A 22125-nucleotide genomic window follows, 5' to 3' on the forward strand; every position below is an offset into this window, starting at 1 on the left:
CCCCAAGCTGTGAGCCAGGGAACAAGCAGTCCAGTCAGTGCCCAGCATATTTAGGGACGCCAGAGAAGGGAGGAGGGGCAGCCGATTTTGGCCCGGGATGCAGCAGAAGGGGTGAGTGGAGGGTGCCTAGGCAGGAGTGCCAAGCTGCTTCTCCCCTGACTTTATCCACCCACTCTCACCCAAGAAACAAGATTCAGTGAGCTTGCAGGAATACATTAAATACACTTTATTTAAATAGCATTAAACCTAACTGGCTCTTTGCCAATTGGTCCTGGTGTTGGGGTAGGGGAGTATTGCAGGTAAAGAGAAGTAAAACAGACTCCAGCTTTTAGTTTCTTAACTCAGAAATTCCAGCAATTCCTGTAGCTCCTTGCAACCCCTCACAACCTCTGGGATGGACAGCAGAGTCTGGGAAGAGAGACAGAAAAGGCAGTTCAGAGTCATAGCCCCAGGAAGCACCCACTGAGTTAGAGGGGAGAAAACAAAAGCCACAGAGAAGCCTGCAACATTGCATTAGTTCAACTCCCTCCCTCTACCTCATAAATATGCTGAACAATGTCATCTAGTTTCTTTAACTCCTTGTCAGAGCGCCGAAGATTCTCCTCCAGAATGTTTCTCTGGAAAGCAAATAAGTTGCCTAAGTCCTATGCTTAAAAGAACAGCATAGCTAGTGGGGCAAGGAAAATATGGGCAGGGCTCTTGCTAGGTGTAGTGAGAAATAGACACCCAATGGCATGGGAATTCTTACATGGCTCTGGAACTTGACCATGAGTTTTTCCTTCTCATTTTTCATCTCTAGGAACATCACTCTCAGTTTGTCCACCTATAGAGATGGCCACATCAGTAGGGGCACAGTCTAGGGTTTCCACCAGCTGCCCAGCTCCTCTGTTAACTCTAAGTCACCTCCTGGGAGAGCCACACTTTCTCCTGGATCCAGTTAGTGGCCATGGGCTGACAGTTGGGGTCCAGCTGGCCTGCCAGGGTCTCTTGGAGCACCTTAGTCTCTGTCTCCGCACGCCGAAGTGAGCGGGTAAGCTGGGTCACCTCCTCTCTAAGGCTCTGGGGATAAGAATGGAGAGGTATATAGTAGCCCTCAAAGGTCCTCTCCATCATTCCTATCCCATGCTGTGAAGAAGGTAGACCAGGGGATCCAATTCCCACATTTGGGATCCTGGCTACCAGTGGCACAGAAGGCAGAGGGCTGGGCATCATGATGAACGTACTATGAGCTCGCCACTCTTGTCTATCTGCTCTAAAATCTTCTCGTTCTGCTGCTGTATCACTTCCTGGAGCTCCTTTTCATTCTGTGAAGGGAAGGGAGGTAAGAAGGCGCTGAGAGAGCTGGCTTCTTTGTAGCCCTTGCCAAAAGATGGGATTTAGTGCCTGACCCATGCTCAGCCCAGGTTGCTACCAATTGATAACACTTTTCATCCTCTAGGGCTGAGTCAGCCAAGGCACATCTCAGTGTTGAGAGAGCTCTGCTAGAGTTCCTGACTTCTAGGTCGGCCTAGGAGATGGGTCAGCCCATAGCTAATTCCCAAACATGTGAAATGTCTGACCCCAGGAAGGGCAAAACTAGGGCAGTGGTTGGAAAATCCCCACCACCCAGATTCCCAGAGAGACAGTGGTTCCCAGTGGACCAGTACAGCTGCCCCAGTTCTTCATCGCCCCACTTCTAAGCCCCTCCTTCACCTTGTAGCGCAAGCACAAGGCCTGGTTCAGCTTCTCTATGTCCGCTTCCTTTGCCTTCTGGGCTTCCTGATGCTGTTCTTCTTGGGCCTGTAGCCTAGCCTGTAGATCACAACTAGGGGAGAGAAGAATTCAGTATTATTCCAGTCCTCTTGAGGCTAGCTGGGTCTTGATGTAAGGGGCTGACCTCTCTCACCAAGACTGCACTCCACTCACATCTTTTGCTGCAGAGTCCTGACAGCTTCTTCTTTAGACTCTTGCAGCAGGGAACACAGGCTCTGAAGCTCTAGAATCATAGTATTCATTTCTTCCATGCTCGTCTCCATGCCTGGGATCTCTGAAAGAGAAAGTCCTAGATAGAGTTAGAGCCCTGTAGCTCTGAAAGGAAGGAATGTGTAGCCATTATTTCCGCAACTCTCATCCATGTTCCCCACCCATAGGATTTGGTGTCCAGAACATCACAGGTCCCAAAAGACAGAAATAAAATGAGCCCACGTAGAATTGAGGTTTTTAGAGCAAAGCACTTTTCACTGCTTTAGTCTTTATCGTCACTACTTGATCTAGAAATGAGGCAGGATCCCTGGAGCCCATCCTAACCTGTAGGCTGAGGGGGAACCATTGATGCAACTCGGGTGAAAGCACTCTTGTCACTTCCAAGCAAGGCCACAGGAGCTGATTCTGGCTCTAAAACAAAAAACAACCATGGTATAGGGCCCCTCTGGTGATCCAGTCAAGAATCTGCCATAGTAGAAGCCAGGGAGAGGTCTGTTGGTGGGTATCTTTAACAGCTGAAGATATCAACAAGGTCACAATTTTCCCACCCCTAAATTCCAGGGCCTTTAACCTTTGTCTGCCATTGCTGTCAAGATGCTTCCCAAGAAGGTGCTGTCGGTGGACGGAGGGTGTTCCTGGGCAGAAGCACAGGCTATGCTTTTCAGGAGGGTCTCTGGCTCAGCCTAAGGGCAAATTACAACAAAACATCAGCTGCTTTTCAGGGTAGTGATTTCCCTGGACCAGAGCCTCACACATTCATTTACATACTGTCTATGGCTGCTCTTGAACTACAAAGGCAAAGTTAAGTAGTTAAGGCAGAGACCACATGGCTGGCAAAGCTTAAAATATTTATTACATGCCCTAACCGGCGTGGCTCAGTGGATAGAGCGTCAGCCTGCAGACTGAAGGGTCCCAGGTTCGATTCCAGTCAAGGGCATGTACCTTGGTTGTGGGCACATCCCCAGTAGGGAATGTGCAGGAGGCAGCTGATCGATGTTTCTCTCTCATCGATGTTTCTAACTCTCTATCTCTCTCTCTTCCTCTCTGTAAAAAATCAATAAAATATATTTTTTTAAAAATATTTATTACATTTCACTTTATAGGAAAAGTTTGCCAACTCCAGTTCTGGAGAGTGTCACCATCTTTCTAACCATCTAGACATCATCATCCACTCTCCCACCTTACTCCTACATCAAATTGGTCACAAGGTTCTATTACTTCTAATTCCTACATAAGTATTGGATTCATCCAAACCACCCCTCCTCTCTACCCTGTCTATAACTGCCATTAGTTCAATCCTTCAAATCTGGCATCCTGTCTACTTTTGCAGCCTTGTCTCCTTGTCATTCTCACCCCAAAAACTCCTATACTCCGATTATGAAAAGCTACTTCCAAGTCCCCAAACTTGCCACATTCCATGCGAGTAGTGCCTTGCCTTGTTTACCTATAGTCCCAGCACCTCACCCAAATCTTGTTACAAGGTAGACACCACAAAAAAGAATGCATAGTGCCTCTATGACTTTCATATACTGTTCCCTCTGCCTGGTGGGCCTTCCTATATACACACCCTTGACAAACTTCTAAGCCTTAACTTTCCAAGGGTCACCTGCTTTGAGAAGACATCCTAACTCTCAAAGTTAGAACTAACGCTCCTTTCTCTGTGCTCCCACAGTGATCATCCATGCAGACCTCTATTGTGATCACTGCCTGTCTTCCTTGCAAAACTATGGATTCTTTTGCATTTCCTGCGTTCAGTACACAGTAGGGAAGAGGGTCAGATCATAAGTACCTTCAGAGTTCAAGATTTTGGTTGTACCTTTAGTTGCTGAATAAGCTAATTAGCTCTGTATTCTGAAAGATGCTAACCATTTATAGTTTAGAGTGCACTGCAGGGAAGCCAAAGAAGCAAGACTAAATTTCTGCATTCTTTATTTTATTTTATTTTTTAAATATCTTTATTGATTTCAGAGAGGAAGGGAGAGGGATAAAGAGTTAGAAACATCGATGAGAGAGAAACATCGATCAGCTGCCTCCTGTACGCCCCCCACGGGGGATGGGGATGTGCCCGCAACCAAGGTACATGCCCTTGACCGGAATCGAACCTGGGACTCTTCAGTCCGCAGGCTGACGCTCTATCCACTGAGCCAAACCGGCCAGGGCTCTGCTTTCTTTAAACACAATCTAGTTGGAGACCAGACATCCAAGGAAAATTAATACAAGTGCAAGAGATCACTGAGTCTATGTGATGTGGGAACATTCCAAAGAAGAAGGTGAACTAGAGCAGTGGTCACCAACCTTTTGGACCTCATGGACCACCAGTGGTCTGCGGACCACCAGTTGGCGACCGCTGAACTAGAGAGTATTTTAATTGGAAAGTAAAAGGTATTTCACTTTTGAATACAGAGAAGATGGATATGGTAATAGCCCAAGTCTAGGTGTGAACAGAGATGGGATATGTGTAGTGTATAGGATGTCTAGTCTAATTGGAATAAAAGGTTCATAATAGGGAGGTAGGAGACACATAAATAAAAGTTTGAGTGACAGGTTGAAGAGGTCCTGTAGCCAAATGAAAGTCACTGAAAGCCACAGAGATGGAACAAGAGTAGTGTTTTAGGAAAATCATTCTATACAATAAAGATACAACTGGAAAATCTCAGTAAGCTAGGAATAGAGGGGAACTTCCTCAACTTGATAAAGAATATCTACATGCCCTAGCTGGTTTGGCTCAGTGGATAGAGTGTTAGCCTGCAGACTGAAAGGTCTCAGATTCTAGTCAAGGACACATGCCTGATCTGTGGGCTCAATCCCCAGTAGGGGGCATGCAGGAGGCAGGCAATCAATGATTCTCTCTCATCACTGATGTTTCTATCTCTCTCTCCCTCTCCCTTCTTCTCTGAAATAAATATATACACTGAGTGGCCAGGTTATTATGATCTCTGAACACATAATAATCTGGCCACTCAGTGTACTTCTCTCGAGTACCTCATTTATTTGATATCAAAGATACTATAAATCATGCACCTGATCAGTTTTCCCCTTTGCACTGGCTGATAGAAAGCTCAGGGCAAATAGGTGGTTGATCTCCAGCAAAAGTCTAGAATACTTTTGGTACCCATTTGAGATACAAAAACACTGAGTGGCCAGATTATTATGTGTTCAGAGATCATAATAATCTGGCCACTCAGAGTGTGTGTGTGTGTGTGTGTGTATCTATATCTATATCTATCTCTCTCTCTCTCTCTCTCTCTATATATATATATATAGATATATTAGAGGCCTGGTGCATGAATTCGTGCATGGGTGGGGTCTGGCCAGCCTGGCCAGGGGGATGGGACATGGGCAGTTGGCCAGCCTGCCTGCTGGTCGAACTCCTGGTCGAGGGGACAATTTGCATATTAGCTTTTTATTATATAGGATATACACTGAGTGGCCAGATTATTATGCGTTCAGAGATCATAATAATCTGGCCACTCAGTGTACACACACACACACACACACACACACACACACACACACGATTATCTACAGCCCAGCCGGTGTGGCTCAGTGGTTGAGCATTGACCCATGAACCAAGAAGTCATCAGCTTGATTCCCGGTCAGGGCACATGCTCAGGTTGCAGGTTTGATCCCCAGTAGGGGGCGTGCAGGAGGCAGCCAATCTATGTTTCTCTCTCATCAATGTTTCTATCTCTCTATCTCTCTCCCTTCCTCTCTCTCTCAAAACAATAAAAACATTTAAAAAAAATAACTATCTACAAAAAACCTACAGCTAGCATCATACTTAATGGTAAGAAACTCGAAGCTTTCCCTTTAAGATCAGGTACAAAGCAAGGATGTCCCCTCTCACTCCTTTTCAACACTGTAGAGAAAGTTCTAACTAATGCAGTAAGACAAGAAAAGGAAACAAGAGATATCCAGATTGGGAAAGAAGAAATGAAACCATTTTTATTCAAAGATATGATTGGCAGGGAAGAGAAGGAACCACCAGATGCTACCTTGTCCTTTAGTTTTGTGTGTAGGAAGAAAGTCAGGCTCTGTAGTTGCTCAGTCAGCACCCTTAGCTCTTGGGAATACTGGCGTGTCTTCTCCAGGTCTTTCTCCTGGTTCTCTGCTATGGTGCTAGCCAGTTTAGCCCTGAAATAAGGAAGGAACAGAGAGACCATGTGACCTTCTCTGAACACCTCTCCCAAATCCCACATAGAACTGCATTCAAAGAGGGAAACAAAAGGCTCTTGGGTAATTCCATCCTTGGAGACTTAAGCTTCTAGAAGGGTTTCTGGGAAAGATAAGCAATTACAGGAAAAGCACAAAAAGGTAGAGATCTTACTTCAGGTTCTCTACAGTGTCCTTGAGGTCCTCACACTGCAGGCTGCGCTCCCGGAGCACTTCCAGTGTGCTTTTCAACTGACACTCAACCTGGCCCAGCTCCAAATGAGCTACCTGGTTCTCTTGGTCTGCAAACTGGGGAGATGGGAGAAGGAAGAAAGGAAAGGAGTGAGAAAGAGAAGGGAGAAAATGAATCTAAGTGGGACTTATTAGAGCCCTTGGGACAAAGGCATTTTCTAGTCTCCAGTCTCAAACCTCACCTCAATACCATCAGGTAAGAGTCATACTCCTGCCGGCTCCCCTGCCCCAAGCCATATTCCTTACCTCCAGAGTCTCCTTCAGGTCCTGCACCTCCTTAGCCAGGACAGCATGTTGTTGCTGCAGCTCTGCTTGTATGTGTTTTAGTGTCATCTCTTCCTTTTGCCATCTGCCAGAGACCTTATGTTAGATCCCACTGGCTGTATATCCTGGGCACCTACTGCCACAATAACCTGATAGGAACTCACTGAGTAGCCTGCTTCTCATTGCTCTGGGTAAGCTGGCAGAGCAACTCATCCTTCATGGCCAGGTCCTGGGTACAGTGGGCATGCTGACTCTGTAGCTCTTGTAGCTGACTCTGCATGCTGGCCAGAATCTGTAGCTGAGCTCGGAGATCTAAACCAAAAGTATCCTAATCACACCATGTGGTCACCAGGCCAGAACCTCCCCACACTTGTGTTCCAAACAAGTGCTCTAGAGCACTTTCTTGTTCTACTGCCACACCCCAAGCCTTAGCAGGGCACAACTGCTTACACGCATGCACACACACCTGTTGCTAGGCGACTATTTTCCAACTCCAGTTGCTCTATTTGGCCTTTGCAGTCCTCTAACTGGGCAGAGACTTGTTCCAGCTCCCTGGAAACCTAGGAAGAAAAGATCGTTTTCCTCCCACAGTTCTTCCAGAATTGAGTCCCAGGACTTGGTCCAGCTTCTCTTTCTGGACAGAACAGCAAACCATCTTGCTCCTGGGCAGCAACCCTGCAGCAAATAAGGCTGATCCTCAGGAAAAAATAGAAACAGGAGAAAAGTTGTTGAAGAAGATGCTGAAGGACAAAGGCAATTACTAGACCCAAGGCCATCTTACAGGGAAGGAACCTGGATGGTCTCCAAACCCACAGGGTAGAAAGCCCAGTGCAGGGTAAGAGGCTACTCATTAGAAAGACCTTCTGCAGAGAAGGAGGAAACCAGGCCTAAGCAGTCCCCACTCCTGGTGTGTACCTGCTGCTTTTCCTCAACTGCAGCATCACGTTCCTGTAGGGTCTGCCGGCTCTTGGCTGTGAGTTTCTCTGTGAGTTCTCGAGACCGGCTCAGCAAAGCTGTCCATGTTATATACTACCAGGGGGAAGCAAGCAGGTCAGTCAAGCACTCTTGAGGCAAGGTTCCTAACAGGGTTGGCTGTGACTAAAGGAGTGGTATGATGGTCCCAAATACTCACATCCTGTTGCATGGACATCCAGTCCTGTTGCAAGACTGAGGTAAGACTTGCTGTCTCCTGAGCCACTTCTTCTTGCTCAGTATGAAGACCTACCTATACAAGAAGAAGTGCCTATGGAGGGGCTCCCTTCCTCTAGATACAACAAAGTGGGGGTAAATGACCATGCTCCCGTGAATCAGCCTGGATCTCAATAAAGAAAATGCACTCAAATTACCAGTTGGGTCTGGGTGTCCTTCAAGAGTCCTCTGAATTCCCCCATGGATGCCAGGTTCTGTTGCAACTGGCTGATGCGCTGACTGGCATGTGCACAGAAAGCCTCTAGCACCGACTCTGCCTGTTTAGGGAAGGGGCTGTGAGGATACGGTGGGCAGAGGAGGGAAACAACACCAAAAGCCATGCTATCTGCCACAGCAGTAGTTTAATACATTATTCTCCAGGGCAGCCAATTCCCAGGCCCCTCATATCTGTCTCAAGTAAATTTGTGTTCCTGCAGGAACCCTGAGGAAAAAACCTTCCACATCCAAGAACAAAAGCTTGACATCTTACCACATCCTTGCCTCTGAGGGCCATTTCCTCTCCATGCTTTGCCTCCTCCCTTTCTGTTTTGAGACTCTGGAGCCTTGCCCTCAATTTCTTCAACACATCAAAACAGCAGGAGACCAAGGTTTCTGTACGCCGAGACTACAAGGTAAGAATCAGATGCTATCTGGTCCTTCTTTTGGCTTTCGGTCCCACCAGAGGCCTGGGCCTTCACTGTCATACTACTTACCTCCTGACTCACAGTAGTTTTATCTTCTTCTAAGTGCAACAGAGACAGGTAAAGCAAGGATATCAGCTCTTTAGAGACCAGAACCCATGACTGCTGTAGAGGAAAAGATGGTTAGGCTAGATCAAATAAAGTCACTAAGCAGGAAAACCACTAACCCCAATTTCAAGCTCCAATAAGGAAGAGATGTTCTTTTTTTTTTTAATATATATTTTTATTGCTTTCGGAGAGGAAGAGGGAGAGAGAGATGGAAACATCAATGATGAGAGTGAATCATTGATCAGCTGCCTCCTGCATGCACCCCACCGGGGATCAAGCCTGCAACCCGGGCATGTGCCCCTGACAGGAATCAAACCCGGGACCCTTCAGTCCGCAGGTTGACACTCTATCCACTGAGCCAAACCGGCTAAGACAAGGAGAAGATGTTCTCAACAAAGGTGTGGAGACCTTCCTCCCTTCATACCATGGCTGATTACCACCATTGGTTCCATTCTTGATTTTCACAGGTGACCCAGTGGTGGTATAAGGTCAATCAACACTTACCATGATATTCCTGGTCTGCTGCAAAGTCTGTCCAATCTCTCGGTTTCCTTGAAGAAGCTCCAGTTTCTTATTTATCTAGGCAGAGAAACAGAGTTGTTCCTTTTTCATAGATAGCATGCACCACCAGTACCTCATTTCCCCTTCTACCCACTGAGATACAGGAGCCTTTTCCATTAAAAATAGGAGCAAGGTCACAGTTTGATAAAGTCAAGTCAGAAAAATATCCAGATGTAGGTAAAAATTTCCTTTTTATAGTAATTTTTATTTTTAATTATAAAGATAGTGTCTATTGTAAAATTTTGGAAATACAGAAGTGACTAAAATGGAAAAAGAAATCATTACATAATTTCACCACCTAGAGCAGTGATTTTTAACCAATAGTATAGCACCTATTTCAAGAGATTTAGATATATCTCCACACCAGAGATTTTGCTATAGGGATTTGCTATAACTGATGAGTATATTACTTCCCTTTGATGCCAGGGGGAGAAAAAATTTGTAGACTACTGATTTAGAAAGAAATGACAATATTCAGTAAGTTCTAAGATGACTATCTCTTTACATTTTAACACCACTAAAATTGGGATGCATCTTAATATTAATAGTGTCAGATTTTATGAAAGACAAATGCTTCAGAAAAAACACAATTGAGATTACATATATATGTAAATAAATTTGGGGTCCTGCTTTACTTCATTTTATTAGATTAATGTGATTTAGCCCTAAATTTATACTTACTCTCCTCATTGAAATAGCCAGAAACTGGGATATTTGCTTTAAGGGGACCTATCAAAGTGAAGTACCACCCAATTTTTAACTTCTGCTGATATTTTACCTCATCTAAAAGCCTCTCAGAGGTTATCTGAACTCTGATTTCCTTTCTTTAAAAACCTTGAACTTATGTTAAACTTCATTTCCCATGTTGTTAAAAACTCTTCATAAACATACTTTTAAATGACTGAAGAATATCCCATCTTATGGATATATCATTATTTTTTATATTTTTTCTTTTTTTTTTTTAATATATTTTATTGATATTTTACAGAGAGGAAGGGAGAGGGATAGAGAGCTAGAAACATCGATGAGAGAGAAACATCGATCAGCTGCCTCCTGCACACCTCCCACTGGGGATGTGCCCGCAACCAAGGTACATGCCCTTGACCGGAATCGAACCCGGGACCCTTCAGTCCGCAGGCCGACGCTCTATCCACTGAGCCAAACCGGTTTTGGCTATTTTTTCATTTTTTTAAGTTACCATATTTATGCAGAATATTTTCCTTAGGATATAGCTCTAAGAAGTGAAGTTACCAGTCAAAAAGTTTGAACTGCTTTGAGGGTCTTACTTGAATGTCTTTCAAAAAAGGCTGAACCAACTTATATCCTACTGACAGCAGGGCAATGCTTACCAGCATTATCTATTTTATCCTTTGCTATTTTGTCAGAAGAAAATTGCATCATTGTTTCATTTCTCTGATCATCAGTAATGATAACCTTCTCAAATATTTATTAACACGTTAAGCACCCAGCCTGTTTTGTCTTCCGGACGGAAAGTATAGTGTCAGTCACCGGTGACTGACTGGGCGCTTAACGTGTTAGTCACTTTTATTTCCTTATTCTCTAAGTGTTCATTATCTTGGGGCAGACAAAAATCTTAGTGTGCTATGTAGAGTAGACGCACATGATCTCAAAGGCAGCAGAGCTATGGAAAGACTTAAAAGTTCTGAGAGAAAAGTGAGGAGCATTCATTACTGCTGAAAGGCAGCCATCATCTGGGAAAAAACAACTGCTGGAAGAGCAGTGCTGAGTCATGATGCTATAGCAGTCTGGACTTAAGGGGGCAGGTCTCTTGGAGTTCATTGCTCCTTTCCCCAGCAAAGCATCATCATTCTCTCCTGTGTCGTGCAGTAAGGCACCGAGTACCCCATGAGGCCCGGACAAGGCGCACACATTGTTCAGAGCTGAGCAGTCAGGCAGGTGATAAGATTAGTGTGAAGGAGGAAGCCAAGCGGCAAGGACATGGCACTGTGATGGGGATTGGCTGAAGGTGCTGTCATTTCCCCCCCCTTTGGTTCCGCTTCAGTGGCCTCCAAAGGGATTTGGAAAGCTTCAGGGGAAGAGGTACAAGGCTGACACAGGGATAGGGAACCAGGTCAAAGACAAGAGGAAAGGATGCAAAAATAAGGAAACGCAGGAGAAAAACTGAGCAGCTAAAGAAATGATAAGCCTGTGGTTTCCAAGATTTGGGCAAAAGGTGAAGTCATTGTTTGAGGATATTTTCAACCCAGAGGAGATCTTTGGGCATTTGGAGAACATCTCTTTTTTTATTATTTTATTTTAGAGGACTTTTATTAAAGCTGGGGACAGTGAAACATGAAAGGGCTGGGGAAATGAGCCTGGGCTGGTCTGCTTTGGCTCACTAAGAAGTCAGAGAAAAGGGAGTCTTGGGGACAAGTTCAGAGGGTTTGCCCAGGACGAGCTGCTACTCCCACTGCCCATTGCTGCAATGGTTGCAAGTCTCCTGGGGTCCCTTAGAGTTTAGGAGATGCACCCCTGTGGGGGAGGGGGAAAGGGAAGGGGAAGGGAAGGGGAAGGGGAAGGGGAAGGCGCAGGCATGCTCCTGGGAGGGAGAGCACACCTGGAGACTATCTCTTTTTAGCAGCAGCTACCTATTAACCTCACCAGCCACAATACTGAGATTCTCAATTCCTTCCCATGACACCATTCCCTTCCTTCCTCAGCCTGTGTTGTCACAGCTAGAGTCCTCTACAACACTGTTTTTTAAACTTTTTCTTTTCATATCTGTTATAATAATTTTGAAGAATGAGTGCCCTTAAGTTTAAATTGTTATAAAGGCTGTAATTTCCACCATATTATAAATATTGACAGTTTGAAATAAAACTATTAAATCACTCTTAAATATATCCAATGGTATAAATACATACACCAGAATGATTTAATACCTATTTTATACCTTTAAAAATACATGAACAAGCTCTTTTTTAAGTCAGAAATTTTACATCATCCCTTTTTCTTCTTTATGTGTATTTTTACTCCTCTCAGAATTTTATCCTATACTTTAAAGTCTGTTATTAATCTATATATCTGCAACAACCAAAGTTCATCTAAATTTCAATTACTTTTAAATTCCTCTGACCATAAGCTCTTATGTGAAAAAAAATTTCCTTTAGATAGATATTCTTAACAGTTATATACTAATCATTGTATTATAATTTTAACAAAATCACAAACATACCTAGTAAAATTTTTTTTTTAAATCCTCACCCAAGGATATTTTTTTTCCATTGATTTCTACAGAGTGAAAGGGAGGGAGAAGGGGGAGAGAGAGAAAGAGAAACATAGATGTGAGAGAGACACATTGGTTGCCTCCTGCACGCACCCCTACCTGGACTGGGGAACCCCGCAACCTGGCCATGTCCCCTGACCGGGAATTGAACTGTGACCTCCTGGTTCATGGGTTGACGCTCAACCACTGAGCACACCGGCCACGCCCCAAATATTTTCTATTATTTGATTGCTATCCCTTGACAATGTAAGGTTCAGGATAGGTAGTAAATATGGTCTTCTTTAGTTACAATAAGTGGGCAAGGGCAATTGAGAAAGGAGAAATAGGAAAGCAAAAAAATTAGCAAAATACATTTGGAAGATGAAGATATAGAAACTGATTCTTTTAAAACTATCCTTGCTTGTATTCCCTTAGAAAGTCCTGATGAACCCCAGGGGTATAGTGAGTACTTAAAGCTTTAACGAATTTTCTAGATCCACAGCTTTTACATATTCTAAGACACCTCCTTTGCCCTCTGGCAGTTTATCAGTTTAAATTCTGAGAAAGAGGGCCCACTGGGATCTTCCACACTTTGGAAGTAACCTTCTTACCCCACTGTGACAGGTGTCAGTTGTGTCAGTCTGTGTGCTACTATCATGAACTTCTGGGTGAGGGATAGTCAGCTGGCTCTTCCAATTCCGCAGCGGGCGAGAGAGAACATCCAGAATGACAAGAGAGTTCATCAAGTTATCTTCCAGGTCGTGTCGAGATAAGGCAGTCAGATCTGGAGGGTGGCTGCAGCAGAAAGAGAACGTGAGGAGAAAAAAAGATAGGGGAAGGGATGAAAGTGGCAGGTCCAGGTTAATGAAGCTGAGGAAGCAGCAGGATATTGGGATACTTACTTCCCCCATAGGAGATGCTCCCTCTCAGAAGTACTGTCCTTGGTGCCCTCCAGGCCTGTATGGGATGTGTTTGTACTCTTTTCCTGTGGTGGTGCTGGGGGAGTAAACCAAGTCCCCACCGAGCAAGTAGAGAAAGGAGCAGTGCCAGTTGCAGCATCCTGAAGCACGGAGGGAAGGGATAAGCTCTGGCGGAGATTTTCCAGCATGACTGAAGTATTTACACCTTTTTCCAGCCAGGCCAGTGGGGACATCCAAGGCCCTGTGTCAGAGATGGGAATCCTACCAGCATCTTCTACTGCTGGGCCCGGGGCTGCCTGGGATTCCATTTCTCCTGGATTTGGGGTCAGGCATGTGGACGGAATATCTTGCATATTTGAGACAAGTGTTTGATCTCTCAGTTCAGCCTCCTCAGGGAGTGTGGAAAAGCTCACTTCTCTTTCCTCTGTAGCTCTGTGCTCTACAATTTCCTGCCCTGAGTCCACATGACTGACAGGGAAATCCGCTGGAAAGGCAGTTGAAGGGGGAAGACAGAGCATGGAGGAAGGCAAGATGGCATTACTTTCAGAAGACACTAAGTCCTCAGGCACAGCCTCAGTTTTACTGTCCCTCAGGCTTTCCTTGGAACAGTGTAGCTGTTGCTCAGAACAGGGATTTGGTGGATACACCAACAGATGGGCTGGAGGATCCTGAAATGTAAGTTTCTCAGGCATAGCAGGAACAACTTCTGAAAAGCTGTCTTTCATGCAGGGTTCCACCCCCTTTCTCAGCAGATCTCCTGGCCACAAAGGCTCATCCAGAGAAAAATTGTTTGTCTCTGCTATGGTATTTAAATGGGCCTCAAGTGTAATGTCTTGCTGCGGCCCTCCTGCAGAGGGTACAAGGACCATGGTTTCAACCACATTGTTTTCCACTGGGTCTACTGCTTCCTCAGATGTTTTGGGAGTAGAGTTGATTTGGGGAATCAGATTTAGGGGCTGCTCATCTGATTCATGTTGACAAGCTTCTAGCCACTTTGAGGAATGGCTGAACTGTTCTGATGGAGAGTCTGTCATCTTAGCATTTTCAAAATCCATTGGAGATGAGCTGTTGCTGTCCTCCTGCCAAAGAAAACAAAAGTAGTTGACTAAGGCAATCAATTCCGGTTCTCAACATACAGTGATAGGTGAAAGATACTGTCCAAATTTGGAAAAGAATAGGAGTTCTCATGACCTCTGCTTAGGTAAGATCTTTTCTTTCTTTTTTTTTTTAATATATTTTATTGATATTTTACAGAGAGGAAGGAAGAGGAATAGAGAGTTAGAAACATCGATGAGAGAGAAACATCAATCGGCTGCCTCCTGCACACCCCCTACTGGGGATGTGCCCGCAACCAAGGTACATGCCCTTGACCAGAATTGAACCTGGGACCCTTGAGTCCGCAGGCAGACGCTCTATCCACTGAGCCAAACCGGTCAGGGCTGCTTAGGTAAGATCTTGGCTAAGCCTTGCCTCTCACTACAGAGACCCAATAGCAGGGAAAGAAAAGCTAGGAAGCTATTTTGGATCCTTCCAAGTGAACCCACCTATAGTAAAAACAGGGCTGAGATAATTTATCTATATCCAAGTGGCCCCACTCCTCTTAAATTCTAACTCCAATTCACTTCTAAGGGGAACAAGTAAGAGGCAGTCCCTAGGCTCAAGCTCTGTTAGAACCTAGAGTTGGTCCAAGATTTTTCTCCTTCTCCAACAGAGTTAGAGAGCACCTGGCCCACAGAGATCCATGGACCCTAGGGAGAAAGGGCAACATCAACCTAGTCTCCTTGACCACAAGAACTGAAGGCATCCTGAATACATGGGTTGAATCCATTGAATAGTTGGGATTTGAAGGTCTCTAGTCTTTGTAGATGAGGAGAATAAAGAGCAGAGAGACTTCCTCCTAGTGCCCTACTAAGGGACTAACAACCTCCCTACTGCTAGTTCACAAGGACCACTGCAGCTTCTACCACTTGGAGGGTTGCTGCTCCTGAGACTCAATGAACAAGAAGAGGAAAATACACATGTACTTACTAGTAAGTGGATCTAGTAATCAGAGAAAGAACAAATCCTAAGATAATTAGAAAAGGTAGACCCCAACAAAACACAGCTGATGGAAGAAACAGATGACAATTTGAACTCAAAAGAAAAAAAGAGTGCCGAAACCGGTTTGGCTCAGTGGATAGAGCGTCGGCCTGCGGACTGAAGGGTCCCGGGTTCGATTCCGGTCAAGGGCATGTACCTTGGTTGCGGGCACATCTCCAGTGGGAGGTGTGCAGGAGGCAGCTGATTGATGTTTCTCTCTCATCGATGTTTCTAGCTCTCTATCCCTCTCCCTTCCTCTCTGTAAAATATCAATAAAATATATTTAAAAAAAAAAAAAGAAAAAAAGACTATGTGAAAAGATTCAAGTACAACGCATACACACACACACACACACACACACACACACACACCTTCTGGAAATAAATATTACTGTTAAACAAGAAATTTCAGTAAAATGAATTAGAAGAGGATGGTCAGAGTTGAGACTGGCATTACTGGCCTGGACAATCAAATGGAAGAAATACCTTAAAGCAAATATAAAAATGCCAAAAAAAAAAAAAAGAGTAAATCTTAGGGAAAAGCTACAAGAATTGGAATATAAACCCAATAGTAGTAAATTTAACATGTGAATAAAACAAATTCCAGGAGAAAAGAGAACACATACAGGTGCATCACTGATTAACAAATACATATTAGAAGAAAATTTCTCTAAAATAAAGACCTGAGTTTGCATATTGAAATGGCTCATCAAGTTCCAAACAGATTAACAAGAAAAAAATAAAATTCTGAACTATAAGGAAGATAAAACTTTTTTTTTTTTTTTTTTTTTTTTTGCTTAGCTTCACTTTTCCTCTCTAATTTGCCCTTCCTCTGGAATTAATCTCTCCTACACATGCCCTGCTCTTCCCATGTAACCAATTTATTTTAACCTCCTGATGTATATCCTTCCATATTTTCCTCTATGTTCTTTTAATAATATGCAATGTACAAAATTACTTTATTGGTAGATCACAAAATAGTTCTCATTATTTGTAGTAGTTATCTATATATATAAAAGCCTAAGTGACCAGAACAACTGGAATGACGGGTAGCTATGAAGTGCACTGACCACCAGGGGCAGATGCTCAATGCAAGAGCTGCCCCCTGGTGGTCATTGCGCTCCCACAGCCAATATCCTGCGGCTGACCAACCACCCCTGATCCCTCCCCACGGCCAGCCAACCTCCCACAGTTCCTCTCCCCTGCCAGCAGGCCCCGGCTGGCAGAGGGCAGCCGCAGGAATGGAACACCCCGGCCAGCAGCCAGAAGGCCCTGATCGGCCCTGATCACCAGCCAGACCTAAGGACCCACCCATGCATGAATTTCGAGGACAGGGCCTCTAGTGTTCTATAAAGTCTCTGTGAACACTTAATTAGCAAATACTGAATTGCTGCTCCTAGGGGAAACACAGGGTATATTCCTGCAAATTTCCTAGCAAACATTTTCACTAACCAATTAACTCCAATCTTATTTTATGTGTTTTTTGTTTTTGTCTAAAATACCTTATTTAATATATATTGTTGATTCATTAACATTGAAGTCACAGCCAACAGCACTGATGCCTGAATGAAGCTTATCTAACTCAACATAACGCACATCATAGCTTTCTTGCACTTAGGAACACTAGCCAGCACTTCAGCACTTACGTTTGTGGGCCATTTAAAACAGTGAAATAACCAACAAAAAAACCCCACAAAATTCGAAAACCGTGGCACTAAAATAGATCATGAGAAAGACATTTGTTTACAGTATGACCACTAAAACAAGAAGACAAAATGTCACCTGTTCAACCTCAGCTGGGGATGTATGTTTAAGGCGATTCCTATTTCTTTGCTTCTCTGCATGTCCAAAAGTGTTGCAAATATTGATTTTGGGATACAAATAACTTTTAGTGAGAAGGTGAATTCACAAATACTGAATCCACAAATAATGAGGTTTGACCATATATATTTCTCTGCATGCTGCTTTTCTCATTTAACAATGTGCAAATCCCTCCATGTCAACAAAAAGCACACAAATGTAAAAACCACTGCACTAAATAGTAGGTGTAGAACTAATCCATAAGCTACTATGGTATGCATGAATCATAATTCATTCACAAATGGTCATTTGTTTCCATTTTTGTTTTGCTTCTACAAACAACGCTAACATAAATATCTTTGTACATATAGTATTGCCTATCAGCTGTCTGATCTCTGTATGTGAGTCCATGTTAGAGGAAAACTACTAACAAAATGATATTTTTCTCTAACTTGGTAAAGATTAAACGGGGGAGGAGGTGACAAAATCTAACAGCTAAATAGAGGTCCAGATTCTCAGTGGATTTTCTTTAACCACCCTAGAGCACCTCTCTGTTGGCCTGAATAGCGGTAAATAGATGTCATTAAGGTAGAAGACTTCATTATCGTTATTAATTACGTTCCAGCTCTGGCCCTCAGTTCCTCTGAGCTGTCGGCCTCGGCAGAGAGCCCAGTGGAGAAGCTGGCCAGACGAATCTCACCTGCAGCCCCAGTTTGCACAGTGATGGTGTCAGCGAACAGCATATCCCAGGCCCTTTCGCAGAGCTGGTGAGAGCTTCGGGCTGCAGGTTAAGTTCTCGGAGAGGAGTTCTCACAGGTGATTCTCCCTAAGAAAGAATGAGATAGTGTGAGGAAGCCTGGGCTCTCAGCCCGCTCCCCCTCCCTCCCCCAAGAAGCTCAGGGCTCCTACCCAAGAGGCCTCAAGTTCCAGGACCGACGAAACACTCCACACGCCCCCGCCCCCACTCCAAGCTGGACCCAGCTGTCTCTCTCCTTGAGGCTCTCCCGCTCACCGGTTGGGTCGATGGCGACAGGCTCAGTTTTTTCACCCGCCACATCTTCAACACACAACACAGAACGATCACCTCGCAAACCGAGAGGTGACGGCTAGCTCACCCGTCGTCTTCATTTTAAAACTGCTCTGCGCTTCCGGATTGGCTGCGAAGTCCCAGTGCGTCAGTCTGGCGCGTCAGCTCGGGGCTCCAAACTGCTGGGCGGCGGGCGGCAGGCGGCGGGCCGCGGGCGTGGGCGGGGCCAGCGCAGGCCACACCTCTCCCGACCCACGGTTGCGCGCGTTCTCTTGGCGGACTCCTCACCACAGACGCGCTCCCACCTGAGGCCGGTTCTCAGGCTCACCTCGGGGAGGGGACCTAGGTAGCTGGAAAAGTCAAGGAGTCCATCCCTTCTGCCGCCATTGGGCCACCCTCTCACCCAGTCAGAAAAGTTGGTTTCCCTCCGTTACCTCAGCCTCATCCTCGACCAGAAAACCGGCCTGGAGTCTTGAAGGGAAAGGTGAGTGGAGCGTTTTTTATTTCGGCTTGCTCGTCCGAAATGGATTGAGATGTAGTTCTCAACCCACGCAGTAATTTAGTCGTTTCAAATGTCTGGTATTTTCGTGGGACTTACCTCAGGGCCTGCGGAGAGTTGATTGGAACAATAGTTAACATGTATTGAACATTTACTATGTACCTGGCACTGTTACAGATGCTTTACATATATTAGCTTCTTTAATACTCATAGGGATCAATAAAGTAGGTGCTGTAAATATCCCCACTTTACAGACGAAGGAACTGAGTCATAGACCATGAAACTGGCCCAAGCAGGTAGTAAATGGCAGTCAAGATTTCAACCCACACTACCAACTACATTTCCTGCCACGTCAACCCCCTCTGGGTGGGAAATTCAGCCTAGCTATTGAAGGTAGAATTAAGTTTTGGAAACAGTTAAAGGTAAGTATCCTATCTAATAAAAGAGTAATATGCAAATTGACCGTCACTCCAACACACAAGATGGCTGCCCCCGTGTGAACACAAGATGGCCACCACAAGATGGCCAGCAGGGGAGGGCAGTTGGGAGGGACCAGGCCTGCAAGGGAGGGCAGTTGGGGGCGACCAAGCCTGCAGGGGAGGGCAGTTAGGGGTGACCAGGCTGGCAGAGGAGGGAAGTTGGGGGTGACCGGGCCTGCAGGGAAGGGCAATTGGGGGGAACCAGGCCTGCAGGGGAGGGCAGTTGGGAGGGACCCAGGCCTGCAGGGGAGAGCAGTTGGGGGGGACCAGGCCTGCAGGGGAGGGCAGTTAGGGGTGACCAGGCCTGCAGGGGAGGGCAGTTAGGGGCAAACAGGCTGGCAGGGCATCAGTCAGGCTGGCAGGGGAGTGGTTAGGGGGTGATCAGGCTGGCAGGCAGAAGCGGTTAGGGGCAATCAGGAAGGCAGGCAGGCGAGCAGTTGGGAGCCAGCAGTCCTGGATTGTGAGAGGGATGTCCGACTGCCCGTTTAGGTCCGATCCTGAGATCGGGCTTAAACGGGCAGTCGGACATTCCTCAAGGGGTCCCAGATTGGAGAGGGTGCAGGCTGGGCTGAGGGACACCCCCCGCCCCGTGCACGAATTTCGTGCACCGGGCCTCTAGTCTATAATAAAATATATAATATGCTAATTAGACCAGACAGCCGGACGTCCTTCCCGACAACCTTCTGGATGAAGCCCCGGCTGCAAGGGCTGAGCCCCTTGCACGAATTTCGTGCATCGGATCTCTAGTTTAGAGATAATAGTTTATGATAAATTACGTTCCTTTAAACACTTACAGCACCTTATTTACACTCTGAAGTCTGTATGAATTTGGAAAAGGCAATATGTAATCCAAAGAGGAGGAACTATAATGTTATGAACTGCAGGACCCACAGGGGATGTGTTCCTTTAGAACTGTGCTGTACAGGACTGTAGCAACCAGCCACATGTGGCTACTGAACACTTCAAGTGTGGCCAACCCAAATTAAGATGGCATAGGCATTTAAAAAAAAAAAATGTTATAGGCATAAAATACAAACTATGTTTCAAAGACTTTGTATTAAAAAAGAATGTAAAATATTTTTAAAATATTGATATGTTGAAATATTTTAGCTATATTGGTTTAAATAAAATACATTAAAATTAATTTCAGCCCTAACCGGTTTGGCTCAGTGGATAGAGCGTCAGCCTGTGGACTCAAGGGTCCCAGGTTCGATTCCAGTCAAGGACATGTACCTTGGTTGCGGGCACATCCCCAGTAGGGGGTGTGCAGGAAGCAGCTGATTGATGTTTCTCTCTCATCGATGTTTCTAACTCTCTATCCCTCTCCCTTCCTCTCTGTAAAAAATCAATAAAAAATATATTTAAAAAAAAATTAATTTCACCTGTTTCTTTTTACCTTTTTAGTGTAGCTACTAGCAAATTTAAAATTACTAATGAGGCTTACATTTCTGTTGGACAGCACTGCTCTAGAAACATAATGGCCCCCAACTGCAGGCACTAGAATTAACAGTTGCTTGAATAGGAAACTGGGAGAAAGAATGTAAGAGCACCAACTTAAGCCTGGGATTTCCTAAGACTCAGCAGAAGCAATCCCAAGGTATACTGGTATGTACTTCTGGTTTTAAAAGAGTCAACAGCCCTACCCAGTTGCTCAGTGGTTAGAGCGTCAGCCCAGGGACTGATGGGTCTCAGGTTTGATTCTGGGTAAGAGCACATATACCTCAGTTGCAGGCTCAATCCCCGGCCCTGGTAAGAGTGCGGGAGGCAACCAATCAATGTGTCTCTCCCACATCGATATTTCTCTCTCTCTCGCCCCCTTTCTTCCACTCTCTAAAAAAAATCAATGGACCCTGCCAGCGTGGTTCAGCAGTTGAGCATTGTCCCATGAACCAAGAGGTCGCCAGTTTGATTCCTGGTCAGGGCACATGCCCGGGTTTCAGGATCGATCCCCAATAGGGGGCATGTGGGAGGCAGCGTTTCTCTCTATCCACCTTCCTTCCTCTCTAAAAATCTAATAGAGGAATATGCAAATTAGCCGGGACGTCTTAATGTCACGAATAAACAGCAGGGACCTGAGGCTGCATGGTGCCTGGCCAGGGCGAGGGACCTCAGGCCACGCCCCCTGCCCCAAAGAGCTTGACAGGGGACCTCAGGCCGTGCCCCCCCCCCCCCATGCCCCAGTGCCAAGCCAGGGGACCTCAGGCTGCTCCTCCTGCCCAGAGGGACTTGACAGGGGACCTGAGACTGCGCCCCCCACCCAGTGCCAGGCCAGGGGACCTAATGCTGTGCCCCCCGCCCAGAGGGGCTTGACGGAGGTTGGGCCAGGTCTGGGTCTCCTGCGTTTTTGAAGCACATGCGGGTGGTGGGCGGTGACTTGACTCTAGGTCTCGCGGCACGCCTCAGACTCTGACCGGAGGGAGATTTTCATATACATTTTACTAATTTTCTTTCATCTCTGGCACTTCTATTATAGAGAAAGGGCAAATAGCAATATTAAAATATTTCCTCTAATTACCTTTTAATGTGCACAAATTTCGTGCACCAGGCCACTAGTCTATAACAGGGGTCCTCAAACTTTTTAAACAGGGGGCCAGTTCACTGTCCCTCAGACCGTTGGAGGGCCGGACTATAGTTTAAAAAAAAAAACTATGAACAAATTCCTATGCGCACTGCGGGCCCAGGACGAGTTGGCTGCTAAGCAGAACAGGCAGCGGCACCCGGCGGGCCAGGTAAATGTCCTCAGTGGGCCGCATGTGGCCCGCGGGCCATAGTTTGAGGATGCCTGGTCTATAATAAAAGCGTAAAATGCTAATTACACAAGACATCCTTCCAGAGGAGGCAGCTGCCGCTGGCAGCTGGGAGGGAGGGATCCAGGCAGCCACGGCTGCGAAGGCCTATTCTTGCACGAATTTTGTGCACCAGGCCTCTAGTCAATAATAATAAATATTTAAAATTATTTTTTTAAATG

The 22125-nt window shown here is 45.5% G+C and overlaps 1 protein-coding gene across 6 annotated transcripts; it reads right to left on the minus strand.

Moving 5' to 3' along the window:
* Positions 1-198: 198 nt before the first annotated feature.
* SPAG5 (sperm associated antigen 5) lies at positions 199-18296 on the minus strand. 6 transcript variants are annotated; one of them, XM_080682213.1, is made up of 24 exons: positions 18165-18296; positions 17853-17978; positions 13257-14353; positions 12966-13149; positions 9072-9146; positions 8532-8621; positions 8309-8443; positions 7977-8096; positions 7763-7855; positions 7546-7659; positions 7097-7190; positions 6795-6942; positions 6613-6715; positions 6290-6423; positions 5958-6096; positions 2534-2645; positions 2287-2373; positions 1906-2041; positions 1693-1804; positions 1224-1304; positions 904-1059; positions 749-823; positions 537-617; positions 199-408 (listed from the first exon to the last, which is right to left on the minus strand). In XM_080682213.1, the coding sequence occupies exons 1-24, from the start codon at positions 18207-18209 to the stop codon at positions 337-339; spliced, it is 3609 nt and encodes a 1202-aa protein (XP_080538339.1). In that variant the 5' UTR covers positions 18210-18296; the 3' UTR covers positions 199-336. The 6 variants fall into 6 exon arrangements, with proteins under 6 accessions (XP_080538339.1, XP_080538340.1, XP_080538338.1 ...); XM_080682214.1 differs by having other exon boundaries at positions 1906-2026; positions 8532-8624; XM_080682212.1 differs by having other exon boundaries at positions 8532-8624.
* Between the last annotated feature and the right edge of the window lie 3829 nt (positions 18297-22125).

This window comes from Plecotus auritus, assembly GCF_963455305.1.
Source record: "Plecotus auritus genome assembly, chromosome: 7".
In the NCBI taxonomy this organism is placed as follows: Eukaryota; Metazoa; Chordata; class Mammalia; order Chiroptera; family Vespertilionidae; genus Plecotus; species Plecotus auritus.